Raw genomic sequence first — 25,624 nt, 5'->3', positions numbered from 1 at the left:
CCCCTCTACACCTGGAGGTAAAAAGAAACGGTCTTAAGTTTTTTCCTGAACAGGTCTTCCGACTGGGCTTGGCGAACCGCTCGGGGCAGCACTGCCGTGCAGTACAGCCCTGTGTTGGTAGAGTTAGACCCAGATGGGTGAACGGTTGTAGCCTGCGTGCTGGACAGCATTCGGGACGTGAGTGAAGATGTTTATGAGACCCTTGGTCATCCTTCGATTCCATCAGTAACAGGGAGCCTCTTGCTCAACGGTGGACGGTGGCCCAATCAAACAAAACAACATGAAATGGCTCTCCTTGTACTTCATATAAGGCAGCAGAGGGTCAAGCTCAAGCAGTTAACTTCAGGGAAATCCCATTATCGATCCTTGTTGACACTTATATAAGAAGAACAATGGGTATCCTTTGGGCCAACAATCCGATTTGGATTCATACACAGATGATTCTTCGATATATGCCCTCCGCGCATGTACAATAGAGGTAGGATTTATTATGAGGGTGCGTGAAAGTTATGAAGACTGATAAGAATCAAGCAGATAAAACCCACTGCAACAAGAACCAACCAGATATTATCCTCTTACAACTTTCTAGCATCAGCGTTATCTTGTACGCACACCTTTTGTTATGCATTCTTTCTGATTTTCACCAATGTTTACATCTATGATGTTTGGTGCCCAATTGTCCTTGAATTTATGCCTTCTGCAACTTTTGGCAGGTGCAGCTTCTGCCATTTTATTTATTTCGTTAATGGCTTCTTGCCTCTGCTCTCCTGTATTCATGTCCTCTGGAATCCATGTTTTCTGGAATCAGTTCCAGGACCACTTGCATCCACTTTTTAGCAGTTTCTCCTTATGGCATCTACACCTTCTGGCATAAAAAATCTTTTGGCATCAACACACTTTGGCATCCTCGCCTTCTGGCATTGAGATATTATGGTCTCCACACAACTTGGTATCTGCACCTTCCGTTATCTTCACTTTCTGGCAGATCCACCTCTTGGCCTCGGCCCTTTTTTGACAGGGTTATCCCAAAACTTTCTGCATTCCTCTTCCCTTTTTTCCGACCTTCTTTTTTGTTTGCTTTAAAACTCTGGGCACTTTGCTAGTGCTAATGTGCATGTGATCTCCCCATAACATGGTATGATTGGTTTACACCTGTTGGCATATTTGATTTACTTGTAAGTCCCTTATAAAGTGGTATACCATAGACCCAGGACCTGTAAATTAAATTCTACTAGTGGGCCTGCAGCACTGCTTGTGCCGCCCACAGAAGTAGCCTTTCAAACCTGTCTCAGGCCTCTCAGTGCAGGGCGTGTGTCCACAGTTTACTGCCACAGTGACTTGGCATTTAAAACGAATATGGGCAGGCTGCTGTTCAAGCAAAAAAAGTGGTAAAAGGTAGGACATGTACTTTTATGTTTGACATGTCCTGGTAGTGACAAACAGCCTATTTCGTTGTTCACTACTGTAAGGCCTACTCCTCTCATAGGCTAGCATTGGGAATTACATTATATACTTTTAAGTGGTAACACCTGATCATAAAGGAGTAGCTTTGTCATGTTTAGTATGTCCAGAGTTGTACTGATAAATCCTCCTTACTGGTGCAGTTGGATTTCACATTACTGTTTTAGAAATGCCACTTTTAGAAAGTGGACATTTAACTGTGCTTATAACTCTTTGTGCCTGACAGCTTGTCTCCAATACACATCTGGGCTGGGAGACAGCTACACTTTGTGCATTCCCCCTAGACAGTCACAACACAGGAAGGGTTGGCTGTGACAGGGGATTCAGCTGCATACTGATAGCCTTACTGTGTAGGAACAGGGAGAGGTGGCTCATACTTACATCTGAATAGGTTGTGTCCTGCCTTCACACAAAGGGCTGCTTTTCCTTCTACTGGTAGTCTGGAGCCAGGGATGGGCTGAAAGGGATGCTTGCACACTTCAGAGAGTTCTTTTGGAGTGACCCCCTACATCAAAGGCACTTTTGGGTATAAGTACTAGGGCTCTGGCCCTACCAAATCAGTAAACTACTGGGTCTGGGAAGAACTCTGCTGGAGTAAAGGCAGCTGCACTTGAAGGGTTGCCACTTGGCTGTGTCTGACGGTTCTGAGGGACTGCTTCTTTCTGATTTGCTGAGCCGCACTGCTGCCTGCTGATCTTTGCCCTGAGGAGAACAAGGACTGAACCCAGAGTGACTCTAAGGGCTTGTTGGCTTGCCCCCTGTTTTTCTTGAAGCTCCAGGGCCATAAAGGACCTCATGCCTCCCCTAACATGGTTGAAGGACTCTGCATTCTGCGGATCTCGTTAAATGTAGCCCCAAACTCTGTCTGAGATGCACCAGCAGAGACACGACAACAGTCCAGCGATTTGCTTTGGAACTGGCAACATTCTCCTATGGTCCAGCGCTTCACCTGTGGACCTGCAAGTGCTACAACGATAGCCAGTGCACTACGCCGGTCGAGATCCCCAGTGTTCGTAGCCTTCTAGATGCTGCAGTGCCAAGCGAAGCCCTATCCCCAGCCTGGGCGGATTGCCTTGGTTACCCAGAGTCATCACTGTGCCGACGCCTCAGCTTTACTCATGTGAGCAGATTTGATGCTGGGTGCCGGCGTGACCAGCTCGCCTGTGCCCTGAGGAAGAGTGCCACAGCTGAACATTTACATTTTTCCCAAGTGGCCTTGACCTCTTTGAGACCCCTGGCGGCACTCCACAATGTTTTATTGCTCCACAAGCAGAGCACTCAACTATGATGTATTGGGGGTGACTCCAAAGTGGTCCCACCTTATAGAAGAGGATGGTCTTTACTGCCTCACTGGGCTAGGAGAAGGCTCGAGGTTGGTGGCAGGACCCTGGCTGGCCAATGGAGAGGCTGGTAGTTGGTGGCAGGACCCTCGCTGGGCTATGGAGAGGCTCAAGGTTCGTGGCAGGACCCTGGCTGGGCTATGGAGAGGCTGGTAGTTGGTGGCAGGACCCTCGCTGGGCTATGGAGAGGCTCAAGGTTCGTGGCAGGACCCTGGCTGGGCTATGGAGAGGCTGGAGGTTTGTGGCAGGACCCTCGCTGGTCTATGGAGAGGCTGAAGGTCCTCACTGGGCTATGGAGATGCTGAAGATTGGTGGCTGGACCCTCACTGGGCTATGGAGAGGCTGAAGGTTGGTGGCTGGACCCTCACTGGGCTATGGAGAGGCTGAAGGTTGGTAGCTGGGCCCTGGCTGAGCTATGGAGAGGCTGAAGGTTGGTGGCATGACCCTGGCTGGGCTATGGAGAGGCTGAAGGTTTGTGGCAGGACCTTTGCTGGGCTATGGAGAGGCTGAAGGTTGGCGGCAGGACCCTCGCTGGGCTCTGGAGAGGCTGAAGGTTTGTGGCAGGACCCTCGCTGGGCTATGGAGAGGCTGGAGGTTGGTGGTAGGACCCTCGCTGGACTATGGAGAGGCTGAAGGTTGATGGCAGGACCCTCACTGGGCTATGGAGAGGCTGAAGGTTCGTGGCAGGACCCTGGCTGGGCTATGGAAAGGCTGGAGGTTTGTGGCAGGACCTTCGCTGGGCTATGGAGAGGCTGAAGGTCCTCACTGGGCTATGGAGAGGCTGAAGATTGGTGGCTGGACTCTCACTGGGCTATGTAGAGGCTGAAGGTTGGTGGCTGGACCCTCACTGGGCTATGGAGAGGCTGAAGGTTGGTGGCTGGGCCCTGGCTGAGCTATGGAGAGGCTGAAGGTTGGTGGCAGGACCCTGGCTGGGCTATGGAGAGGCTGGAGGTTTGTGGCAGGGCCCTCGCTGAGCTATGGAGAGGTTGAAGGTTGGTGGCAGGACCCTGGCTGGGCTATGGAGAGGCTGAAGGTTTGTGGCAGGACCTTCGCTGGGCTATGGAGAGGCTGAAGTTTGGTGGCAGGACCCTCGCTGGGCTCTGGAGTGGCTGAAGGTTTGTGGCAGGACCCTCGCTGGGCTATGGAGAGGCTGGAGTTTGGTGGTAGGACCCTCGCTGGGCTATGGAGAGACTGAAGGTTGGTGGCAGGACCCTCACTGGGCTATGGAGAAGGTGAAGGTTGGTGGCAGGACCCTCGCTGGGCTATGGAGAGGCTGGAGGTTGGTGGTAGGACCCTCGCTGGGCTATGGAGAGACTGAAGGTTGGTGGCAGGACCCTCACTGGGCTATGGAGAAGGTGAAGGTTGGTGGCAGGACCCTCACTGGGCTATGGAGAGGCTGGAGGTTGGTGGTAGGACTCTCGCTGGGTAGTTTCAACCTTGTCTAGTTTCTGAGCTACAATAAACATTGATCCCAGGGATGATCCCAGCAACACCACCTGGTCTAAACTAGTTAGTATCACTTACTGTGCCCCCTTTATACTTTGGCGCTGTCTTCTGGGCACCTGTTGCCCATCAGTAAAAAGAGGTACTTTGTACCCATTTTGGACTTTGAATGGAAGTCCTGCAATAGCCGCCCAGAGGACGACATGCCAGGGACAAGACTGCGAGATGCTGCTTCTCTCTGAGCTTAGGCTCAGCCTGGGACCATAAGAGATGATGAACCTACTTAGGGCTTGAAAAGATGACAAAACTACCTAGTACCAGAAGAGAAGATGAACCTACATAGGACCAGAAGAGATGATTAGCCTACCTAGGACCAGAAGAAATGATGAACCTACGTAGGACCAGAAGTGATGATGAACCTACCTAGGACCAGAAGAGATGAGAAACCTAGACAGGACCAGAAGAGATGATGACCTACCTGGGACAAGAAGAGATGATTAACTGACCTGGGACCAGAAGAGATGACAAACCTTCATAGGCCCAGAAGAGATAATGAACCTGATTTGGACAAGAATAGATGATGAGCAAGCCTTGGAGCAGAAGAGGTGATGAAGCTGCCTTGGACCAGAAGAGGTGATGAGGCTGCCTTGGACTAGAAGAGATGACAAACCTACCTAGGACCAGAAGAGATTGTGAACCTGCCTTGGACCAGAAGAGATGATGAAACTACCTTGAACTAGAAGAGACGGCGAACCTGCTTGGAAAAAAGCTGACTTGGACCAGAAGAGATGACAAACCTACTTAGGACCAGAAGGGATAGTGAGCCTACCTAGGACCAGAAGAGGTGATCACCTACCTAGGACAAAAAGAGATGATGAACCTATATAGGACCAGAAGAGATTATTTGCCTACCTAGGACCAGAAGAGATGACAAACCTACCTAGGACCAGAAGAGATGACAAACCTAGACAGGACCAGAAGAGATGATGGCCTAGCTAGGACCAGAAGAGATGATTAACTGACTCAGGACCAGAAGAGATGAAAAATCTTCATAAGACCAGAAGAGATAATGAACCTGACTTGGACAAGAATAGATGATGAGCAAGCCTTGGAACAGAAGAGGTAATGAAGCTACTTTGGACCAGAAGAGGTGATGAGGCTGCCTTGGACTAGAAGAGATGACAAACCTATCTAGGACCAGAAGAGATTATGAATCTGCCTTGGACCAGAAGAGATGATGAAACTACCGTGAACTACAAGAGACGACAAACCTGCTTGGAAAATAGCTGACTTGGACCAGAAGAGCTAACAAATCTACCTAGGACCAGAGGGGATGGTAAGCCTACCTAGAACCAGAGGAGATGATCACCTACATAGGACCAGAAGAGATGATTAGCCTACCTAGAACCAGGAGAGATGATGAACCTACCTAGGACCAGAAGAGATGATCACCTACCTAGGACAAGAAGAGATGATGAACCTACCTAGAACCAGAAGAGATGATGAACCTACCTAGGACCAGAAGAGATGATGAACCTACCTAGAACCAGAGGAAATGACCAGAAGAGATGATTACCTACCTAGGACCAGAAGAGATGATGACCTACCTAGGAAAAGAAGAGATGATGAACCTACCTAGGACCAGAAGAGATGATGAACCTACCTAGAACCAGAGGAGATGATGAACCTACCTAGGATCAGAAGAGATGATGAACCAACCTAGAACCAGAAGAGGTGATGAACCTACCTAGGACCAGAAGAGATGATCACCTACCTAGGACAAGAAGAGATGATGAACCTACCTAGGACCAGAAGAGATAATGAACCTTACTTGAACCAGAAGTGATGATGAACCTTACTTGAACCAGAAGAGAGGGTGAACCTACCTGGGACCAGAAGAGATGATGAACCCTACTTGAACCAGAAGAGATGATGAACCTACCTAGGACCAGAAGAGATGATGAACCTTACTTGAACCAGAAGAGTTGATGAACCTACCTAGGACCAGAAGAGATGATGAACCTACCTAGGAACAGAAGAGATGATGAACATAACTTGGACCAGAAGAGATGATGAACCTACCTAGGATCAGAAGAGATGATGAACCAACCTAGAACCAGAAGAGATGATGAACCTACCTAGGACAAGAAGAGATGATGAACCTACCTAGGACCAAAAGAGATGATCACCTACCTAGGACAAGAAGAGATGATGAACCTACCTAGGACCAGAAGAGATAATGAACCTTACTTGAACCAGAAGTGATGATGAACCTTACTTGAACCAGAAGAGAGGGTGAACCTACCTGGGACCAGAAGAGATGATGAACCCTACTTGAACCAGAAGAGATGATGAACCTACCTAGGACCAGAAGAGCTGATGAACCTTACTTGAACCAGAAGAGTTGATGAACCTACCTAGGACCAGAAGAGATGATGAACCTACCTAGGAACAGAAGAGATGATGAACATAACTTGGACCAGAAGAGATGATGAACCTACCTAGGATCAGAAGAGATGATGAACCAACCTAGAACCAGAAGAGATGATGAACCTACCTAGGACAAGAAGAGATGATGAACCTACCTAGGACCAGAAGAGATGATGAACCTTACTTGAACCAGAAGTGATGATGAACCTTACTTGAACCAGAAGAGATGATGAACCTACCTGGGACCAGAAGAGATGATGAACCTACCTAGGAACAAAAGAGATGATGAACATAACTTGGACCTGAAGAGATGATGAACTTCCCTAGAAACAGAAGAGACGATGAATCTACCTAGGACCTGAAGAGATGACAAACTTACGTAGGACCAGAAGAGATGAAGGACCTACCTAGGACCAGAAGAGAAGATGAATCTGTCAAGAGAAGATCTGCCTTGGACCAGGAGAGATGACAAACCTACCTAGGTCCAGGACCAGGAGAGATTATGAATTTACCTAGAGAAGAGCTGCCTTGACCAAGTAAAAGCAGGACCCAAGCCAAGTTTCGGAGCTCTATGCAAAACCCTGACCTAAGGATAGAGCCTGCCCAGGAGCCCTGCAGATGCACAGTCTGGGTGAAAATCAAACCGAATGAGTCACAATAATACGTGTCAGGAGAAGGTGGAGGGTGCACCTGAGATACATAGAGGACAGCACCTGCTGGTGATCTCACACAGACCCACCAGCCTCCTGCCTGCATGTTGACTGTCCAACCCAGTCGTGGCACCAGTAATGGGTGTGTGACCCATGGGTGCACATGGAGTGTGGCCTTGTGTTTTTGTGGGGTTCCCGCACCTCAAGTTTTCCAATCCTTGAAGATCACCAGGCTGTGTCCACTCCATCCAGGATCTCTGGGGTATCACACATTCCTTGGGCCTGAACTCAGAACTGTTGAAACAGTCTTCTGTGATTTGCTGATCTGATGTATAGCATTTACAAGCATTGGTGCCACCAAAGCTAGCTTAGAATGCTCCTGCTTAGAGCAGGTGTAGCTGTGATCAGCCAGGAGTCCTAGTCCCGTTACCCTGGGCATTCTTGGGACCAGTGTGAGGTCCCTTAAACTGTGTCCAGATGCCACACTGCAGCCAGTGGCCTCACGTCACAGGCCACCCCTTGAAATTGTAAAGATCACGGGCTCACAGAGAGGTTATTTAAGGTGTATTCTATTAAGGTGGGGGGTGGGGGGGGGGGTTAATAGAGCGCAGCGTACAACGCGCAGCGAGTCTGCAGCTACCGCCGCTCCCCCTGGACATTCTAACCAGCCATAACCTTCACGAGCACAGACTCAACTACAATCGCATTCTACAGTCCACCCACGCGGAAGCGTTACTTACCAACACCACATGTCACCCCCTTTATATTTTCTTAATGTTGAACATTAGACAACCTAAAGAAAACATTCTCTAACACAACAGAATAAAGAATTAAAGTACAGTTCTCAGAAGCATCCTATATCCTAATAACAATATACTACGTTCGTTTACTCATGTGAATTCGTTTCAAGGGTTTGCATTACCCGGGTTCCGCATTTCACCCAAGCACAACATCTTTTAACTTAGTGGGCATCGACACATTTCTTTCAGAACCAGTGACTATAACCTTATTGGGAATAATTCCTGATGACTGCACCATATCCGTGTACGTTCCTGTCTGCACCCCCCCATCCCCCCTCCCCGTGGAGGTTGATGGAATTATTGATTCCCATCGAACCTTCGTTGAGATTGACCAGTGGTGTACTCACAGCAGCATCGTCCAATAAGGGTACTCTAGCAGGGCTTAAATTGTCATCCTTCCAGCACAAAATCGTATTACATTTGGAAAGTTTACCTAGATGCCAAACTTTTCCATCACTGAGCTTGGCAGAACATCCAGACACTCTCCTCACTTGTAAGGGCTTAGAAAAGTGTCTAACCAGGAAACCCCTTTCCGGGTGTTGGGTTCCCCCGTGCCCTTCTGAATGGTGGTGCGGTTGGGATCTGCGCAGGCGCCTCTGTATTGTCCGAGCTTTGCTGAGCCAGGAAGCTTGCACTGTGGACGGATGGGAGACACATGGCGGTCCTCGGAGATGCCTGGGAGCTTCTCTGGCGACGGACTCCTTTACCAAAGCGTTCCAACGAACGTCATAGTAGAACCAACGCGACAAACAGGATCTGGATATTACAGTGGCGTCCCAGTATAGGGCTAATAGGATAACACCGTTGATGGATTATAGCGCCTTACTGTGTAGGCACTAGAATAACAATTAAGTTCATATCTCAACGCAAGAAGTTACTGATACCCTCATTTTTTTCAGGGGGTTTATTTGGTCTGCATTATCCTTTTCTAATAAATACCTATTGTGTTACTAAATAATGCTTTGACCTGACGTTGACATTCATGAAGTATCATTATTGTCTCAGACAGTCTCGGAGTTCCTGGCTTAACACCACTTGGTCCTGCCAGCTGGAATGACCTAATGTTCTAGTCCTCGAACACCAGAGGTAAACAACTTCACTCACTGAAGATGCAGCTCAGGGACCTCGGGCCTTGGAGAGAAGTGCTCACAGCACGAGCGACGGGCCTGTAGCACATCTAAAGACATACCTACAGCGGGGCACATCTATAGGCGTGACATCAGAAAAAAATCACTGCATAGATGTAAGTCTGATTCTCAAAACCAAATTAATTAAATATATTTACTGCAAAAAACCAGCTTCCGATGGTCATTCAGGTAAAACACACATGCAGATACTAAGGTACTTGCCACTACCTATTTTGACCACTAGAGGAGGCCCTACACCAAGAAAAGGTAGATGCGCACGAGCTGGTCAGCAAATTGCCTACTTATTATAAGTCCATTAAAGACGAATGGGGTTTGCAGGTTCATTCCTGACTTGTAAACCTACACGGATGATCTTAGCCTGAAATGTATTTCGTCAGCACATGGCCATGGAGTCTCAACTTCTTCTCTAGCCTTTCCAATGTGTTTATTTTATCGTTCAGGGTAAGGTCTTTACTAGGTGTGGATGCACCAAGGAAGCTCGTTCCAGCCTGCCCTTGTAGGAGTCTGTCAATATAGTCCTCACTGTATGACAAGGTTTCTCTCTTACACATGTCCTATGTCTGTATTTAGACTGTTGAGGCAACACACGGAATTTTAACAGGTGTACAACATAACATACATTCAACACCTAACCCAAGTGAATTCAATATACAGTTATACAAAAAAACCCTCGCAGGTTATCACCTGCTGGAGATATCCATTAAAGACTAATGGGGTAACCCAATCCACGGCCAAGGGCCTGGGTATAGTGTATTAGGAATAACAAGCGGTCCCAAACGTTTTTACCAGACAAGCCAAGGAAAGAGTATTTTAAACTTCTCTTTTTAAACACGCTAGGTTGCTTAAATGCTCAGCAATGGTTAATTAATACATGAGAAAACATATACTTTTAAGTACGCACCAGGGGAAAAAAAGACGAAACAACCACATAGTTTTTAGGAAAGAACTTCTTTTTATATACTCTCTTATTAACAAAGTGGTAAAAGCAGCACCATATTTAACCATACCTCAGAAATGGAGGTTGCACAAGGGAAAGGGTACAAAGAAAAAGTGTTTGTGTGTGGAGTAAATGAGGAAAAAAGGGGCATCAAAGTAAGCTTTATGTAACATGGTCGAGACAACGAAAATGTGGTTACTAGAGCAGTGGTGGTGGAACAATTCCAGAGTGGGTTGCCCCCATCAATGTTACTGTAAGTAGTAGCCCTAGGCCCACATACTAAATAAAGAGATGACACAGACAGACACGGCCCGATTCACAGAACTAACTTAAGACAAAATCCTAAACTTACTACTCATGGTATTCACAGAATGCACGTACGACTGTCCTAAGTTTACGTCCGCACTCGGGCCGGAATTTCTGCACCCGGAGTGTAAGTTCCGTACCCGGAGTAGAAGCTCCACACCCGGAGCGGAATTTGCACCATCGGGCCGGAATCTCCGCCTACGGGCTGGAATACCCACAATCTGATGTTAATTGACTATATCTGATGCATTGTGGGTATTTCGGCCCGGAGGCGGAGATTCCGGCCCAATGGTGGAAATTCCGCTCCGGGTGTGGAGCTTCCACTCCGGGTGCGGAGCTTCCACTCTGGGTGTGGAAATTCCGGCCCGAGTGCGGACGTAAACTTAGGACAGTGGTAAGTGCATTCTGTGAATACCATGAGTAGTAAGTTTAGGATTTTGTCTTACATTTGTTCTGTGAATCGGGCCCCTAGTTATGGTAGGTGTAACTGCCCTAGGGCAGGTGTGCCAGGTCCCTTTTATTGGCATGAACACCTGACTGGTGACGCCTGTGTTGGATGGGCGTGGGATGTGGGATGAGTGTTAGGACTGCCCCTAGGGGGCTGCACAAAGTGTCCAGCAGGACACTACATCCCTTCCAAAATCCAAAAGAAAGGACAACGAATCCAACCAGTGGAAACAAAAACATAACAATCTGGATACTACATAGTCCATCAGTCTCTGGAGTCACTCAGCCGCACACCATTGGACGCATGGACGTTGACCCTGGGTGCAACACATCTGTACTCACATTCATACTTTAACCTGAGTGAGGCAGGACGCAAACACTGGTGCAAGGATGTCCGAAATTGTCTTGCTGCTTGACAGCTGGAATCATGTCCAGTGAGTGGAGTTGGTCCACTCTGTCGATGCTCCAGATGGTTTGTGGTTGGTGTCAACAGTTCAAAAAGCACAGTGCGTCAGGAGAAGAGTCACAGTCCATCGTGAAGCTTGCCTTGGTGGTGTTGCTTGACTCTTTGAAAACAGTCCTGACCTGCTGCAATCTGTCTAAGTCTCCACTCGTAGGTCCCACTAGCCCCTGACATTCTCAATGCGGCAGCGTCAAGTCACGCTACGGTATGCCCCTTAGTTGGACTGCCATGGGACTGCGTGTGGTCTCCCTTGGTGCCCCTGAGTACATAGTCTGTTTCCTCTCACGGCTGTATGAGAATCTGTCTGCCAAGGACCGGCCTGGCCCCAATGGAACTGCTCGCATTTATTTGTAATCAAGAGGGGAATCAGGCAGGGCTGCGTATTGGTACATTTCCTGCTCTCACTTTTTATTAATGGGGTCGATAGTGCTCCGTAGGTTGACACACCTACCGTCGCAAGCTGGCCTGTTCCCACGTCGTTTTATGCCGAAAACGGTCCCCTGCTATCCAGGACACCTGTTGGCCTGCAGAAACTGATGAATACATTTGGTGACTTTACAGAAGCCAGAAAAATGGAAATTAACAAGACAAAAACATATGATGGTTTTTGGGGAAAAGATGCCGATGTGCAGGAACCTTTCACATTGGGGGCAAACCAATCGCGAGAGTAAACTTGTTCTGTTATCTAGGGGATTTATTTACCAGCAATGGTACATGATCTCAACAGAATTTAAATGCCCGTTTGAAGATGAGTCGAGTTTGTGAAGGGATTTTTAGGGGTTCTAATAAACTGGGGAGTCGCCCACTCAAAGCAATGATATACATATAAGGCATGAGGGAAACCAACAGCTACATATGAAGGAGGCCTGTGGGGTGATGCACCCAGTAACTCCCTCCAGGTTATGAAGCATTCCTTCCTCCCTTAGACATTTATTGTGTACACTAGCATCTGCGTCATCTTCTAGTGTTCAAAAGGAGGGTGGGTTGCCCTTTTTGAAATACTCACTTTTATTGAAATCTTTATAACTCTGGTTTCCTAGTTGGGCAAAAGCAGAAACAAGTTTTATAAAATCAGCAATTTTAGAGTGTTTAACTCTAGATCACATCCTTAAAATTCCTTGGCTGTCCTCTCTAAATTATTTTTTTAACCTGCTTTTCAACATACCGGTACTTCAAGACTCCCGCAGAACCTTATCCCTCAATAAGACTGTATTTAAAGCTCCCTTTTTAAATTATAGACCGGAAAGTAGAATGCGTGTAGATCCTAGGAGCCTGCGGTCGTTTTATATATGCCGAATCGTTTGCAGGAGGGTTGCCTACCTTATTTGTCACAGTTAACTAACACTCAGCATCGTTTTGTCTTAACCAGGTTACGGTTGGGCATAGTACATCATTTGGTTGCCTTCCCTGAAATGAAAAATCGACCACTAGACGCGTTTCCTTGCCCCCGTGGTGGTCTACCGAGACAAGGAACACAGAACTTTATGTTGTTTTGTGGTTTCTATGACCATCTAAGGAGACATTATCTAAAACCGATTTTCCTTGCACAGAGTATAAGAGACTATAATTGCGCGTTACAGTATTTATTTGCACTTGGGGATTGGACTGTATGTTTTAATACTGCTCTCTTTTACGGGGTCAATACATCTCAGGAAAAGCATTATATTGCAGTAAACAGTTTTAGGGGAGGCTCGGGTATTTTAAATATATGTGTAATTTTACCCTTAGTGATGAATTTATGTTTGATGATGTTTTTTTAGGTACTTTTACGGCCACCATGATTGCGCCGAAATGAAGATTTTTTAAAGAAAGATGGTTGGTAGCCAGTGGTGAATTTTGGAGTTCACTGTTGCAAATATATTACCAAAGTATGGTGTGGTAGTGCACTGACATTTACAGAAAACATATTTTCCAATAAAATTGCCTCAAAATTGGCACTGGCATGCTGTTTTACCGGTAAAACCGTATAGTGCACAAACCAAAATGTGTGGAAATCGCGTTTCAGAAAATATTTATCAATTGCACATCACCAAGTACAGTGCTTAGATTTGCATCGATTCTATTAAAATCTTTATTTTTATCACCCTTCAGAATTTGAAAAAAGTGCTTCATTTGTGCATTCCGAACTGCTGATAAAGTTTGAAACATTCCTTCAGTTAATTTACAGGCGTTTAAATGTTGTTGTGTGTTAGAAAAAAATTGGGACCCTACAGCCTTTCCTTTGACACTCCGTGTACTCCAGCAATATTGTCAGATAGTTCACCTTAGAAAATACTCTAAGTTTCCAGTGAGAGAAAGAAAAGTTAAACCCCATTCTTTATGTTAAAAGAATAAGCAGCAATTTGTCAGAAGGCATAGCCTGACATTTGACCTCTATCTTTGAACACACCATGAATGGGTCAAGCGAAAAAAACAAAGCAAACACAAGGAGATGATGGACGGAGCACTGAAACTTTTCAGACACTCACCCCCAGTCACAGATCTGGGTTGAATCCATCATCTTTCTTTAGCTCACTTTGGCACCCCAGTTCAGACACAGCTATATGCAAATCAGTCTTGGCCCTGTGCCTCACGGGAGCAGTCCAGCCCGAACTGCCAAGCCATGTCTTCCCTGGACCGGAAACAAGCATCCTGGGACCGGTTTCTGGGGAACACCCTTCATCAGCCAGGCTAGCTTGAATCCAGTGGCAAAGTGACCAAGGGACCCACGTCTGGGCATACCCTGCCAACTTAGGGCGAACAAAGCAAACACAAGGAGATGATGGACGGAGCGCTGAATCTTTTCAGACAGTCACCCCCAATCACAGATCTGGGTTTAATCCATCATCATTCTTTAGCTCATTTCACCACCTCAGTTCAGACCCAGTCATATGCAAATCAGTCTTGACCCACTGCCTCATGGAAAGCGAAAACAAATCCCATTTAAATGGATCTTTTATTGCTCATTCAGCTTCTGAGCTCCAGCATTCTGATTTTGGGGGTGCTGCAGCATCCCCTACCCCTAAACCCATACTTCTGGCCCCTTTGCATTAGACCAAAGGGGCCTTCAAGCGCTGCCCATTACAGTTAGGCTGAGAGGGACTAAACTCTTGGGGATTCAGGTACAGTGTGTCCTGTAAAGAGTCAGGATTCAGAGTGACTGTCCCAGAGTGGGGCTGGCGGTAGGGTGGGGTCAGGGGAGCTTCAGAACTTCAGTCAACAGATCACTGGTAGATTAATGAAATCAATGCCCAGATATCAGCAGCAGAGCTGATCTCCGGCCAGGATCTGAAAGTGGGAGACCGTCCACAGACCTGCAGTGTTTGAGTGTTGTTTTCATCCTTCGCCTTTCTCTTTCTCTTTCTTCTTCATCTTGTCTTCATCCTTTTCATCTTTCTCAACAGGATAGGGAATACACACAGGGTCTGAACATGCAGGAGAAAGGGATCTCTGTTCCGGAAGACGCTGAAGACCAGGATTTTCTAAACCAGCTACGAACGATCTGCAAAGCCAGTCTTACCCAGGTTCTGACTCCACCCCACGCACCTGCTCGGTGCTTGGATACCCGCATGGGAGATTAGTCCCTCTATACAAATCAACTTAACATAACTTAACATCACATAACATACACTAGTATACTAGATATACTTCCTGGCTTTGACGCCCTTCCTAAATTCTTGGCAGCACGGTAGCAAGGATGCCATGGACCATAGTGTAAGCAAGGAAAATGGCCCATTTTACTATTGGTGGGGTAGTAAAATACAGTAATTATCAGGGCTCATGGGCCCCTTGGGACTCTGGGCCCTGGTGCACTGCACCTGCTGCACCAATGGTAGCTACCCCCCTGATTCCTTGAGGTTAGACTGGTTCACATCTTTTCATGCTAACCGTGAAAGCTGTGCAGCCTTGGATGAGTCTGAATCTGATAGGTGTGATGTTCTGTACGGTGTCCCACAAGGGTCCTGCGTGTCCCCTTATCTGTTCAATAGGCATATGCAGCTTTAAGCCAATGATGTGCAGGCAATATCCAAACTTACAAGCCACTACTCTGTGCACATGACACAGATGTGTCCTTCGCATGATATAATTCAGAATTGAGTTAGAAGGGTTGGCCCACAACCTTCCCATCCTGAGGGACTCCTATCACTGGATAAATATTGCAGCTGCTTATGTTGCAACTGGAGATGAGATAAAAGGCTGGAGAGTTCATTCTGATGTAACTCTGAACAGGAGTGAGCAGGTGAATGGAGGAGTGAGTCCCTTCTCTTACTACCTGTTTGTGTGGGTGAATTGGGCCTACTTTTACCCAGCGCCACGTGTTACAAGGTGCTATTGGTCAGAGTGCCAAGTGATCCCTTGCATACACAGACATCCATCAGGGGCAGCCAGATGCCACCCCTTGCTTGTCATCTGAAACTGCCCTTGGCACTCCTCTTCTCAAGGGCAATGAAAGCACCAGCAGGAACGGTTCTCCAAGAGCCATGTGTGGTATCCTGATTTATTATGTTGTGCCAATGCTTAGTGTATAGAATGTCTCTTGGGGGCTTAGAATGTTTGTAAGAGCAGTTGGCCTGCAGTGGATGAGGTGGCTAGGACATTTTCGTGTATTGCTTATAGTTGAATAAACTTTCATATTGGATCAGCCTTCTTTCTACGTGTACGATCTTCAATTACCACATTTGGCGACGACTTTAAACCTCGTTGCGGGACTTTCAAGCTTTCAGTTTAAAGAAGAATCCTCTGTTTGAGAAGCTTTTACGTTCTCATAGATTATGGGGAAGTCTCTAATGTCTCCCAAGTTACAGGAAACTTCTACAGTACGGACCAATGGTTTGGCTTCTGCGTGCAAAGCCATGTCAAATTCAAACTAGTGTATGAAACCTCACGTGCTACATAAGAGGCGGTTCGCACAGGTAACACTGTGGGGTGGTGAGGCGGCGATGCGGCGAGCGCAAGGTAAGTGGCTTTATTTATTTATTTCTTTACTTTCACCTTTCCCGTCGTATGTTGAACTCCACTACCGCCCCACCCCACCCTGCGCCCCCTTCATTGCCCCACAGTGTTTATCTGTGCGAGCCGCCACTTGTGCTACAAGTCATTCCCTTGTGCTCCCTTCAACGCTGCTTAGTCTCCTGTGTTATGTTGGAACGTACCGCTGTATTCTCCATGTGGGTGCTTCTCTGCGTTCTTATTGTTACTCTGCTCATTGGCTGTTTGGCTCCCTGTGGCGGTATCTATTGGTTCTTCGCCAACCAAGACTCAACTCGTCACTGCTATAGGCATGAACGCTTCAGTGACGTCTTTTCTCTCGGGTGCAACTCTTCACCGCTGTAGTGCATTGTTACAGAGCCTCTCATCTTCGTTTTGATCTCAACAGCTTTGATACTGGGAACAATGTTGCTGTTGCTACGGAGAAACTAATCAGCATCTGAGAAGTAGTAATACTAGTTTTAACTTAATTTTAATTTTTAGGGGGATCTGTTCGGGTGTCTTCTCGGACACAGGAAAGCTCTCAAGGGAGTGAAGTGGGGCGTGTTGGGGGTGTTCTCGGACACCGAGTCCCAGCTAAAACTATCTATTGTTCAGGAGTTCTCTAGTCATTTTTTTAAAAACAATTTGGGGAGTTAATGAGTTTTACTGATTCTGATACTAGAATTGTGTGAATAATTGTCCTGATTGTTTGTGATCATTTATGTATATTTTATTATCAAACTTAGTGTAAATTGTTCCTTCATTAATTATGCAAAATATTATGCTGCTTCCATTTTTCCTGTTCTCTCCAGAAGGACCCACTATTAAGTGATCTAAATGGGAAAAAAGTGTTTTTGTCACTACGCCCGAGTCTGTTGTACATTAAGTGCTGAAAAAAAAGCCTCTTTGCTGCTTCACTGTTAAGGTCTGGAGGGGCAAGAAGTGTTCAAATATCACCTGAAAATTGGGACTAGTGAAGCAGAGGGGTTAAATGAACTGGACATCTGTATCAAAAACCTTGATAGACATTACCTCTCACAAGTGAGTACAATCTTAGAGAGGTATCATTTTGGTAAGCGGATACAGAGACCTTAAGAGTCATTGGAAAGCTATGTCACAAGTTAATGCAAAATAGCAGCCACTTTCAGGTTTGAGGGTAACCTACAAGAACACATCCATGCTTGGTTGTAACATTGAAAAGGTTATCGATGTATGGCAAAAGGATGACCCTAAACATGACGAAGTGTTATTGATGGCGAAGAATATAGAACATTCTTTAACCTCTTTTGATGTAATAGGGAAGGAACATGACCCTTCCCCGTTAGAGAAGATACATGTGGTGCGTAAGTCGGTGTCGAAAAATGCTGAACCTCCTCTTTCTAGAAATCCCTTTAGTGAGAGGTGCTTTAGATGTGGTGCCTCTAGTCACTTGGCTAATGACAAGAATTGTTTGCCTTATATCCTCTAGCTAGAAAGCCCTTTAAGGGGAAGTGCTTTAGATGTGGTGCCTCTAGTCACCTGGCCAATGACAAGAAGTTTCCTGCCTTATTAGTCGGGAACAATGCTAACACTTGCAGGTCCCAAAACAAGAATAAAGTCCAGAAAGTAAAAGAAGTATTGTTATGTGATGAAGATGAAGAGGATGATGTTGAATATAATAAAGTACATTGTGGGAAAGTAGTACTCCAAGTTGGATGGCATAGTAGAAAAGGTCCAGTTGATAAAGTCAATGTCAATGGAAAATCTGTTGGCATGCTGTTTGACTCAGGTGTAAAAATATTGTTTATCCCCAAAGATTTCTACACACATAAACTTTTAGACAAATTCAAACTTTTCAAACCAAACATCACACCATTCGCCTATGGAAGGAAGCCCATTAGGTTGCTTGAGTACTTCACTGGTGATTCAGAATATAAAGGGCACATCACAGCCAGGAAAATATGTGTTTCTTGCAGAGGTGACAGTATCATTAGCTGGTTCCAACAAAAGGATTTAAATGTCATGCTAGATCTGAATAAAGAGCCGAGCATTATTTTGAAACATTCTCCTGGTGCAGTTCCCGACACTTCTGTTGTGTCCTGTACATAAGTAGCTGAAGTCTAGGAGGGTGTGAATTGTGTACCTAGCGAGTTACGCCAGGAATTTGAGGAAGTCTTTGAGGAAAAGTTGGGATGTTTGTCTGATTACTCACATAAAATTGTCTTGAAAAATGAGGATTCGCCTGTAGCGTGCAAGTTGCGGGAAGTACCTTTAGCTTTGAGACAACACATGCAGGCCGAACTTGATAAATTGGAGAAACAGGGGATTATTGTCAAGACTGAAGCAACAGAATGGCTTGCACCAGTGGTACTAGCACGCAAGACCTCAGGTGATGTATGTTTATGTGTAGATTTAAGAGGTCTCGATAGGACGGTGGTGGTGGACAAGTATCCTCTCTGGAATATCTCTGAGATGCTTGCACAATTAGAGGGAGTTTGTATTTTCTCAACTTCAGATCTTAAGGCAGTATATCATCAAATTTGTTTAGATGATGACTCTATGGATTTGACTTCTTTTATCACTCTATTTGGTTTATTCAAATTCACTAGATTACTATTTGGACTCAACTCTGGTGCAGTGGTATTACAAAGGGCTATGGAGAATGTGTTATATAATGTTCCTGAGGTAAACATCTACCAGGATGATGTTTTGATCTATGGTCTCAATCAAGAAGAACATGATTGTATACTGAAGTTAGTCTTGGAGAGGTTTACAGCGAGAGATCTGACCTTGCGAGAGAATAAATGCAATTTTAATCAAACAGAAATTGAATATTTGGGTCATAGGTTGGCCAAAGAGGGGGTGAAACCTTAAGAGCAGTTGCTTAAAACCATTGAGAATTTGCATGCTCCTGACTACAAGGAAGAATTAAAACATTCCTTAGAATGGCTTACTAGTATAACAAATTTGTTCCGTCTTTTGACAGCTGTACCCAAAGTATGAGATCTTTGCTCAAAAAGGGTGTTAAATGTAATTGGTCCGCCCTGTGGGATAGTGAATTTCGCATTGTGATAGCATGCTTTTCTTACTTTTCCAAATAATATGTTATACTGTTCTTTTTGTCATATTCACTAGCTGACAGTCGACGCAGAGGGAAAATTAAATTAATTATTCATTTTCCCTTGTCTGACGAAATCCCGCTCCACTGCCCCACTACTCTTACCTGCATGGGCCACGGCTGGTGTGATTGTAGGGAAATATAAAGCTCCCACCACAATCTTACTAACTAAGCAATGCGCCTGGAGTGACCTCACACTGCGTGGATTCCTATCTCACAATTTTCCAATGCCATATTCCACATACTATGTAATTAACACTTGGACATGTGAGCACGCACCTTACACAAGACACCAAGCACCTTTGCTCGAACACCAAATCCTGTTTAGTTTCCTGCTGAGATGTTATTGTTTGCACAAGCGTGACAATGACATCATTGGCGCACAACATGTTATATATATATGGCTCTTTGCTATATTTCTGCTGTTCAGGTAATGCAATACTGCAGAGTTCTGCACAGCGTTGTGTTCATCTTGTAACGTTTGCCCTTCGTGCGCTAAACAGGAGGATTTTTTAATATACATTCGGTATCTGGGGCAAATATTTGATGGAATTCGTCAGATTTTTGTCACCTTTTCCTTTCGTCACCTTAGATTTCCAAAAAATTGGCTGCTAGTCTGTCTGTGTTTGTCACAATGTGTTTTTCCAAATAGCTTTTTGTTAAAATTGACACAGGCCTACAACTGCCCTTGTCTCAGCAATACTTACCTCCTTTGACTGCCGGAAACACCAGTCGTTGTGACTTGCACTCTCACCTCACACATCACTGAATGTCAGTTATCTGCACTTAAATACTGATTCTTTTTTTTTTTTATATTTTATTTTTATTTTTTTCCCCACAAATATTATTTGTGGGGAATAAATACTGATTCTAGTCTAGAAAAAATATTCCTAGAAAATAAAGAAAACAATGCAGCTTGTCTAATTTAGTGTGTTCACGAAAGAGGCCACATCAAGGTGTAACCCCTTGGGTAACATCTAAGAACAAATGGAGCTGACCCAGAAGAGGAGGGGTGAGAATATCGAGTATAACCCAATGGTCAGTCAGTCAGTCAAGATAATGTTTATTTAGACCATTAGTCTTTAAACAGCACAAGAACAATCAATTTATACACACTCTAATATCATAAATAATTTAATCAACTAATACTATTAAAACAACCATCTTAAAAATAATTTGGTTACATTTTCATAACCCTTCCCTGTTCAGTCCCACAGTATATATAGGTATTAATCACGCCACATCGTAATACATACTTAATAAAAAGATAAATAATGAAAAAAACCCTAAAAGATAATTATCCTAATTATAGTTTTTCTCTTCGGATCGATCTGAGGTTCTTCCCCTTCGCATGGTTCCTTACTTCCCCATGGTTACATTGTTCGACTCATTACACCATATAAAACTTTTTTGCGGCAGTCATGTACCTTCCAATAGCTATTGCAATATCGAGGTTACACATATCAACCAGAAATTCTATCCGCCTCCCCCTGAGCGAGCAGCAACTGCACTGTCGAGTAGGCAATAATGGACCCATCGCGTACGCCCACTCAAACACTACACACCCCATGGCACACCCCAGTTCAGTTCTCCCCCAGTTCCCCTCTATGGCAATGCTCTGCTACAACACAGACCACATCCTCACTGAACAAGATATTGATGTACTCCCTATGTTGACGGAGGTCTACTCTAATACCTATGTACCACAACTCTCTCTGCGACACACGCTGTATGTACGTTTAAACCTCAAAATGCCAATAAAAAGAATTTTCACATCAACCAGAAATTCTATGGCTTAGGTGCGACACATAATTCTGTATTTAAAAAAAATAGGGCATAAAAACACTTTTCGCAATGATAAAACATTCAAGAAATCCTATAGTAGGGGCATGATATCACATTTTCTACCCGCATTACACATACATTTCCCATCCGGTTGTATCCCTTCCTTTTTATTCTCTCTCTTGTTATCTTGTAACCCAATGGCTTCTAAGACCTGAAGTTATGCAACATCTCTTCACACAATCAAACACTAGGGGGTCGGCACTCACTGTACTGGCCTCTAGATTCTGCAACACATTTCCATCACTCCTGCGGGGACGTAGACCCACCCATACACCCGGAGCCTCCCGAAAATTCTCATGCTCTAAAATAGCAAACTCTAAACCTGCTCAATTCTTATGTCAAGTTTCTTTGTGCGGCCTTTTTGGGGACTTTAAAATAATTTTGTGTAAAATCCTTTATATTCTTTTTTATCACAGCACTTATGCCTCTAGTTGCGCTAATATTAATTTAGGAACATCTTACACTGCTCTAAACTACTTTTGAACTGTTTCCATCTTGTATTTGCAATTTTAAGTTTATATTTACTTAGATTATATTTTCTTTTTTTTCCGTCCTTGATATAAAAATACCAGCCCTGTGCACCGGGCCATGATGGTCAGAGTGCACCTGGCCCTGACGGCCAGAGTGCACCTGGCCCTGATGACCAGAGTGCACCGGGCCATGATGGTCAGAGTGCACCTGGCCCCGATGACCAGAGTGCACCTGGCCCTGATGGCCAGAGTGCACCTGGCCCTGATGGACAGAGTGCACCTGGCCCTGATGGTCAAAGTGCCCCAATGCCTGTCAGGGCATGCCTACCTTGGTGGCCCGGCACAGCTCCTGAATCAGTCTCCACGCCTTCTGGCTGCTGTTGGTGCCCTCTGTGTGGCAGTCGCAGAGGCCGGTGCAGTTTGCTGCAGGCTCCATGTCCTTCAGCTGTTACTCTCCAGCTCATCCCACTAGAGGGCGCTCTCACGGCAAGAAAGAGAGAGGCTGGCAGATAGACAACGCCACTTCCAAACGAGACACATTGAGGCGCACCCTCTTAAACACGTCCAGATAAATTACCGGGCCCTTTTCGACCAACGCATATAATCCACATCATGCACAGATGCAGTAGCGGTAATCCACCACAGGAGGTCAGTGTTCACAAACGTATTTGGTTCCACGCCACCAGAAGCATCCCAGCCGCACCAGTAGATGGCAGTCTTCGTTGTTGTATTACAGGCCTCTGATAAATGAGTTTCTTACTTTTCATGCCTGTGGTGCCACTTCTTGCAGGAGGACCATCATATAGGCCTGCCATAAAGATGAAACACAAGGAAAAAATGTTATTACATTTATCAGCTTTCATCTTTGTAATTCAAGCCCTGCGGGTTCTTTTTCTAAGTTATTTGTTGTTGAGCTGCTAGTCAGATTTTTTTGTACTGGTCTTCCATAAAGAATGTACCTGGTGTGCAAAGTGGCAAACGTTACCATACACGGGGTCCCTGACAAAACAGTGCCTCCATTACTCCAAGCAGTGTGCTCATCAGGGCTTTAGGGCCGTGGGACCTGTACAGCTGCATCTCTTGTTGAGCTGTGTTTAGAAATAACATGGGTGTAAAAGCACCTGCTGCAGAGGTCCTTGTGTTTCCAGCAGTTTTCAGTCAACAATAAAAATGTCGAGACAACTCTGGTGATTAATGTTCCTGCTGGAGAGAGAGCTGGAGTTTCGCCTAGTTGCACTTTTGACTCATCATAAAGTGGTGCAGAGGGTTACTGTGCCTGCTGCTAAGAACATGTACCATGCAGATCACAGAACTGTATTTTATGTGGATAGCTTAGTGGGTTTCCGCATTTGTCACAGAGGTCCTTCTGTTACTTGCAGTTTATAAGTTACAGTCCTAATATAGCACAGCGACCTATGAACTATCATCAAAGAGCTGCATGCAAGCACCATGGCATAGGTTGCAATGAGTAATGGGACCTACCCACGATGCCAGAGACCTCCTGAATCCTATTTTCACCAACCTCAGCAGCATCCTAGTCGACTTGTTCCCCGGACAGACATACCTTGTCAAGTTCAGCATCCCTGCCCCGGCCCGTTGCACATACACCAGTGCCAGACCAGCCCGCCCAAACTGGAACAGCATCACTGACAAGGACTGGAGCACCGCTTTCACCCCCCCACCAGCCTCCCCAAAGCCATCAAAAATGTCAGCCATTGGATCACCTCCTGCGCCGACTCCCTAGCCCCTCTAAAAGACAGCATTACAAAAAGATTCAGACCCCAGGTCAGCTGTACACGGAGGAGCTCAGACTGATGAAACGCCACTGCAAGCAATTGAAGAACAAATGGAAATTAGCCAGGACAATGCAGAAAGGAGTCCATTTAAATCCGCTATAAGACGCTACCACCATATGATCGGGACCGCCAAATGCACTGCTCTGGCGGACCGCATCAGTGCCAGCACCAACAAATATATCCGCCATTGTGAAAGTTTTAATCTCACCATCTGACAACTCCAACTCAATCACCCCCTCACAGGACCTCTGCAGCAACCTATCTCAATCCTTCAGCAACAAAATCACCACCATTTACAGAAACTTTAACTTGCAACTGAACCCAGCAGATCTCATTAAACACATCCTGATCTTATCCAAAGAACCAGTACTAATCACATGGCCCATCATCACCCCAGAAGAAACTGCTGACACCATGAAGTCCATTAACTCAGAGTTCCATCGGACCCCTGCCTCCACCACGGCTACTCCAGAGGACTTCAACCCATCAGCACCATGCTCACATCCATTTTGGATGCTTCCACTTCTTCTGCAACCTTTCCATGTGCTTCGAAACATGCAACCTTTTCTCCCATTGCTCAAGAAACCCTCTGCGGATCCTTCAACGCTCGCCTACTATAGACCAATCTCCCTGCTACCATTCCCGGCCAAGGTCTTGAAACAATTATCAACAGTTTCCTCACCAAATACCTCAATGACCACCAACTACGTGACACTTCTCAGTCTAGTTTCAGACCCAACCACAGCACAGAAACTGCCCTCATCGCCGTCACGGATGACATCTGCATGACTTTGGCTAGAGGAGACACAGCAGCCCTGATCCTCCTGGACCTCTCTGCAGCATTTGAGACCCTCTCCCACCCCATCCTCATCCAACGCCTACATGACAGGCACTCCGATGGATCTGCTCCTTCCTGACTGAAAAGATCCTGTCAGTCACCCTGGCAACGTACACCTCGGATATCTCCGGTCTCATCTGCGCAGTTCTGCAAGGATCCTTCCTGAGCACTACCCTCTTCAATGCATACGTGATCCCTCTAGCAGCATCATCTGCTCTTACGATATCAACGTCCTCTCCTACACTGATGACACGCAACACATTCGCCCCCTCACGGACAAGACACCCAGTACCCGGATCAAGTTTAATGCCTTCATGACTGGAATCACCCAAAGCATGAAGACCAGTTCTCTATAACTGAGCACTGACAAGACAGAAATTGTTATCTTTGGGAAGAGCACATCACTATGGGACTCCACCTGGTGGCCAACAGAGCAAAGACTGACCCCCACCACCCATGCCAACAACCTCGGGATCCTCATCGACAGCAAAGTCGACATGACCTCCCAAGTCAATGCCGTCACCGCCTCATACTTCCACACCCTGAAGATGCTGAGGAAGATTTTCAAATGGCTCCCAATCAGCACCCGAAAAACATGCATGCCATGGTCACAAGCAAGCTGGACTACGAGAACACCCTCTATGCTGGAATCAACTAAAAACTCACCATAAGCCTACAGACCATACAGAACTTGGCAGCAAGAATCACTCTCAACCTCCCATGTTGCACTCACATCATCCCACACCAGAAGGAGCTCCACTCCCTCCGCATCCACAAACGAGCATAATCCAAACTCCACACCCACACTTTCAAGGCACTACATAACACTGACCCAGCAAACCTCAATAATCACATCTGCTGTCTCAAACCTTCCAGACACCTCCACTCATCCGACTCCTACTTGCACAAATCCTATGCATACGCAAAACCAGATCTGTCAGTCAAGCCTTCTCATACTTCACTCTTGCAGCATGGAATGACTTACCACCTTTTCACTTCTTGAGTTCCACAAGAAGCTGAAGACCTCGCTTTTCAAGTAGTCCCACTAGGCCAGAGGTGTGGCTAGACTCACACCTGCTCAGCACCAGGATCCCCTCTGGGAGTGTAGTGCGCTCTACAAATCGGCATAAGATAACATAACACAACATAACATGATCAGCCCTTCCCTGTCAGTGCATCAGGGTCTATAGGGAAGCAAAGACC

General features: G+C 45.9%; 1 protein-coding gene across 1 annotated transcript in view; it reads right to left on the bottom strand.

Annotated features, from left to right (window-relative positions):
• The window catches only part of GPR156 (G protein-coupled receptor 156), a 202,652-nt gene that overhangs the window by 79,945 nt on the left and 97,083 nt on the right, over positions 1 to 25,624 (bottom strand). The window contains exon 2 of the mRNA XM_085621048.1: positions 22,116 to 22,595. Within this exon, the coding sequence (XP_085477174.1) occupies positions 22,116 to 22,223 (108 nt within the window). The 5' untranslated portion in view covers positions 22,224 to 22,595. The remainder of the gene's footprint in view (positions 1 to 22,115; positions 22,596 to 25,624) is intronic.

This window comes from Triturus cristatus, chromosome 8, assembly GCF_964204655.1.
Source record: "Triturus cristatus chromosome 8, aTriCri1.1, whole genome shotgun sequence".
Lineage (NCBI taxonomy): Eukaryota > Metazoa > Chordata > Amphibia > Caudata > Salamandridae > Triturus > Triturus cristatus.
This window is presented reverse-complemented; position numbering and strand designations above follow the sequence as displayed.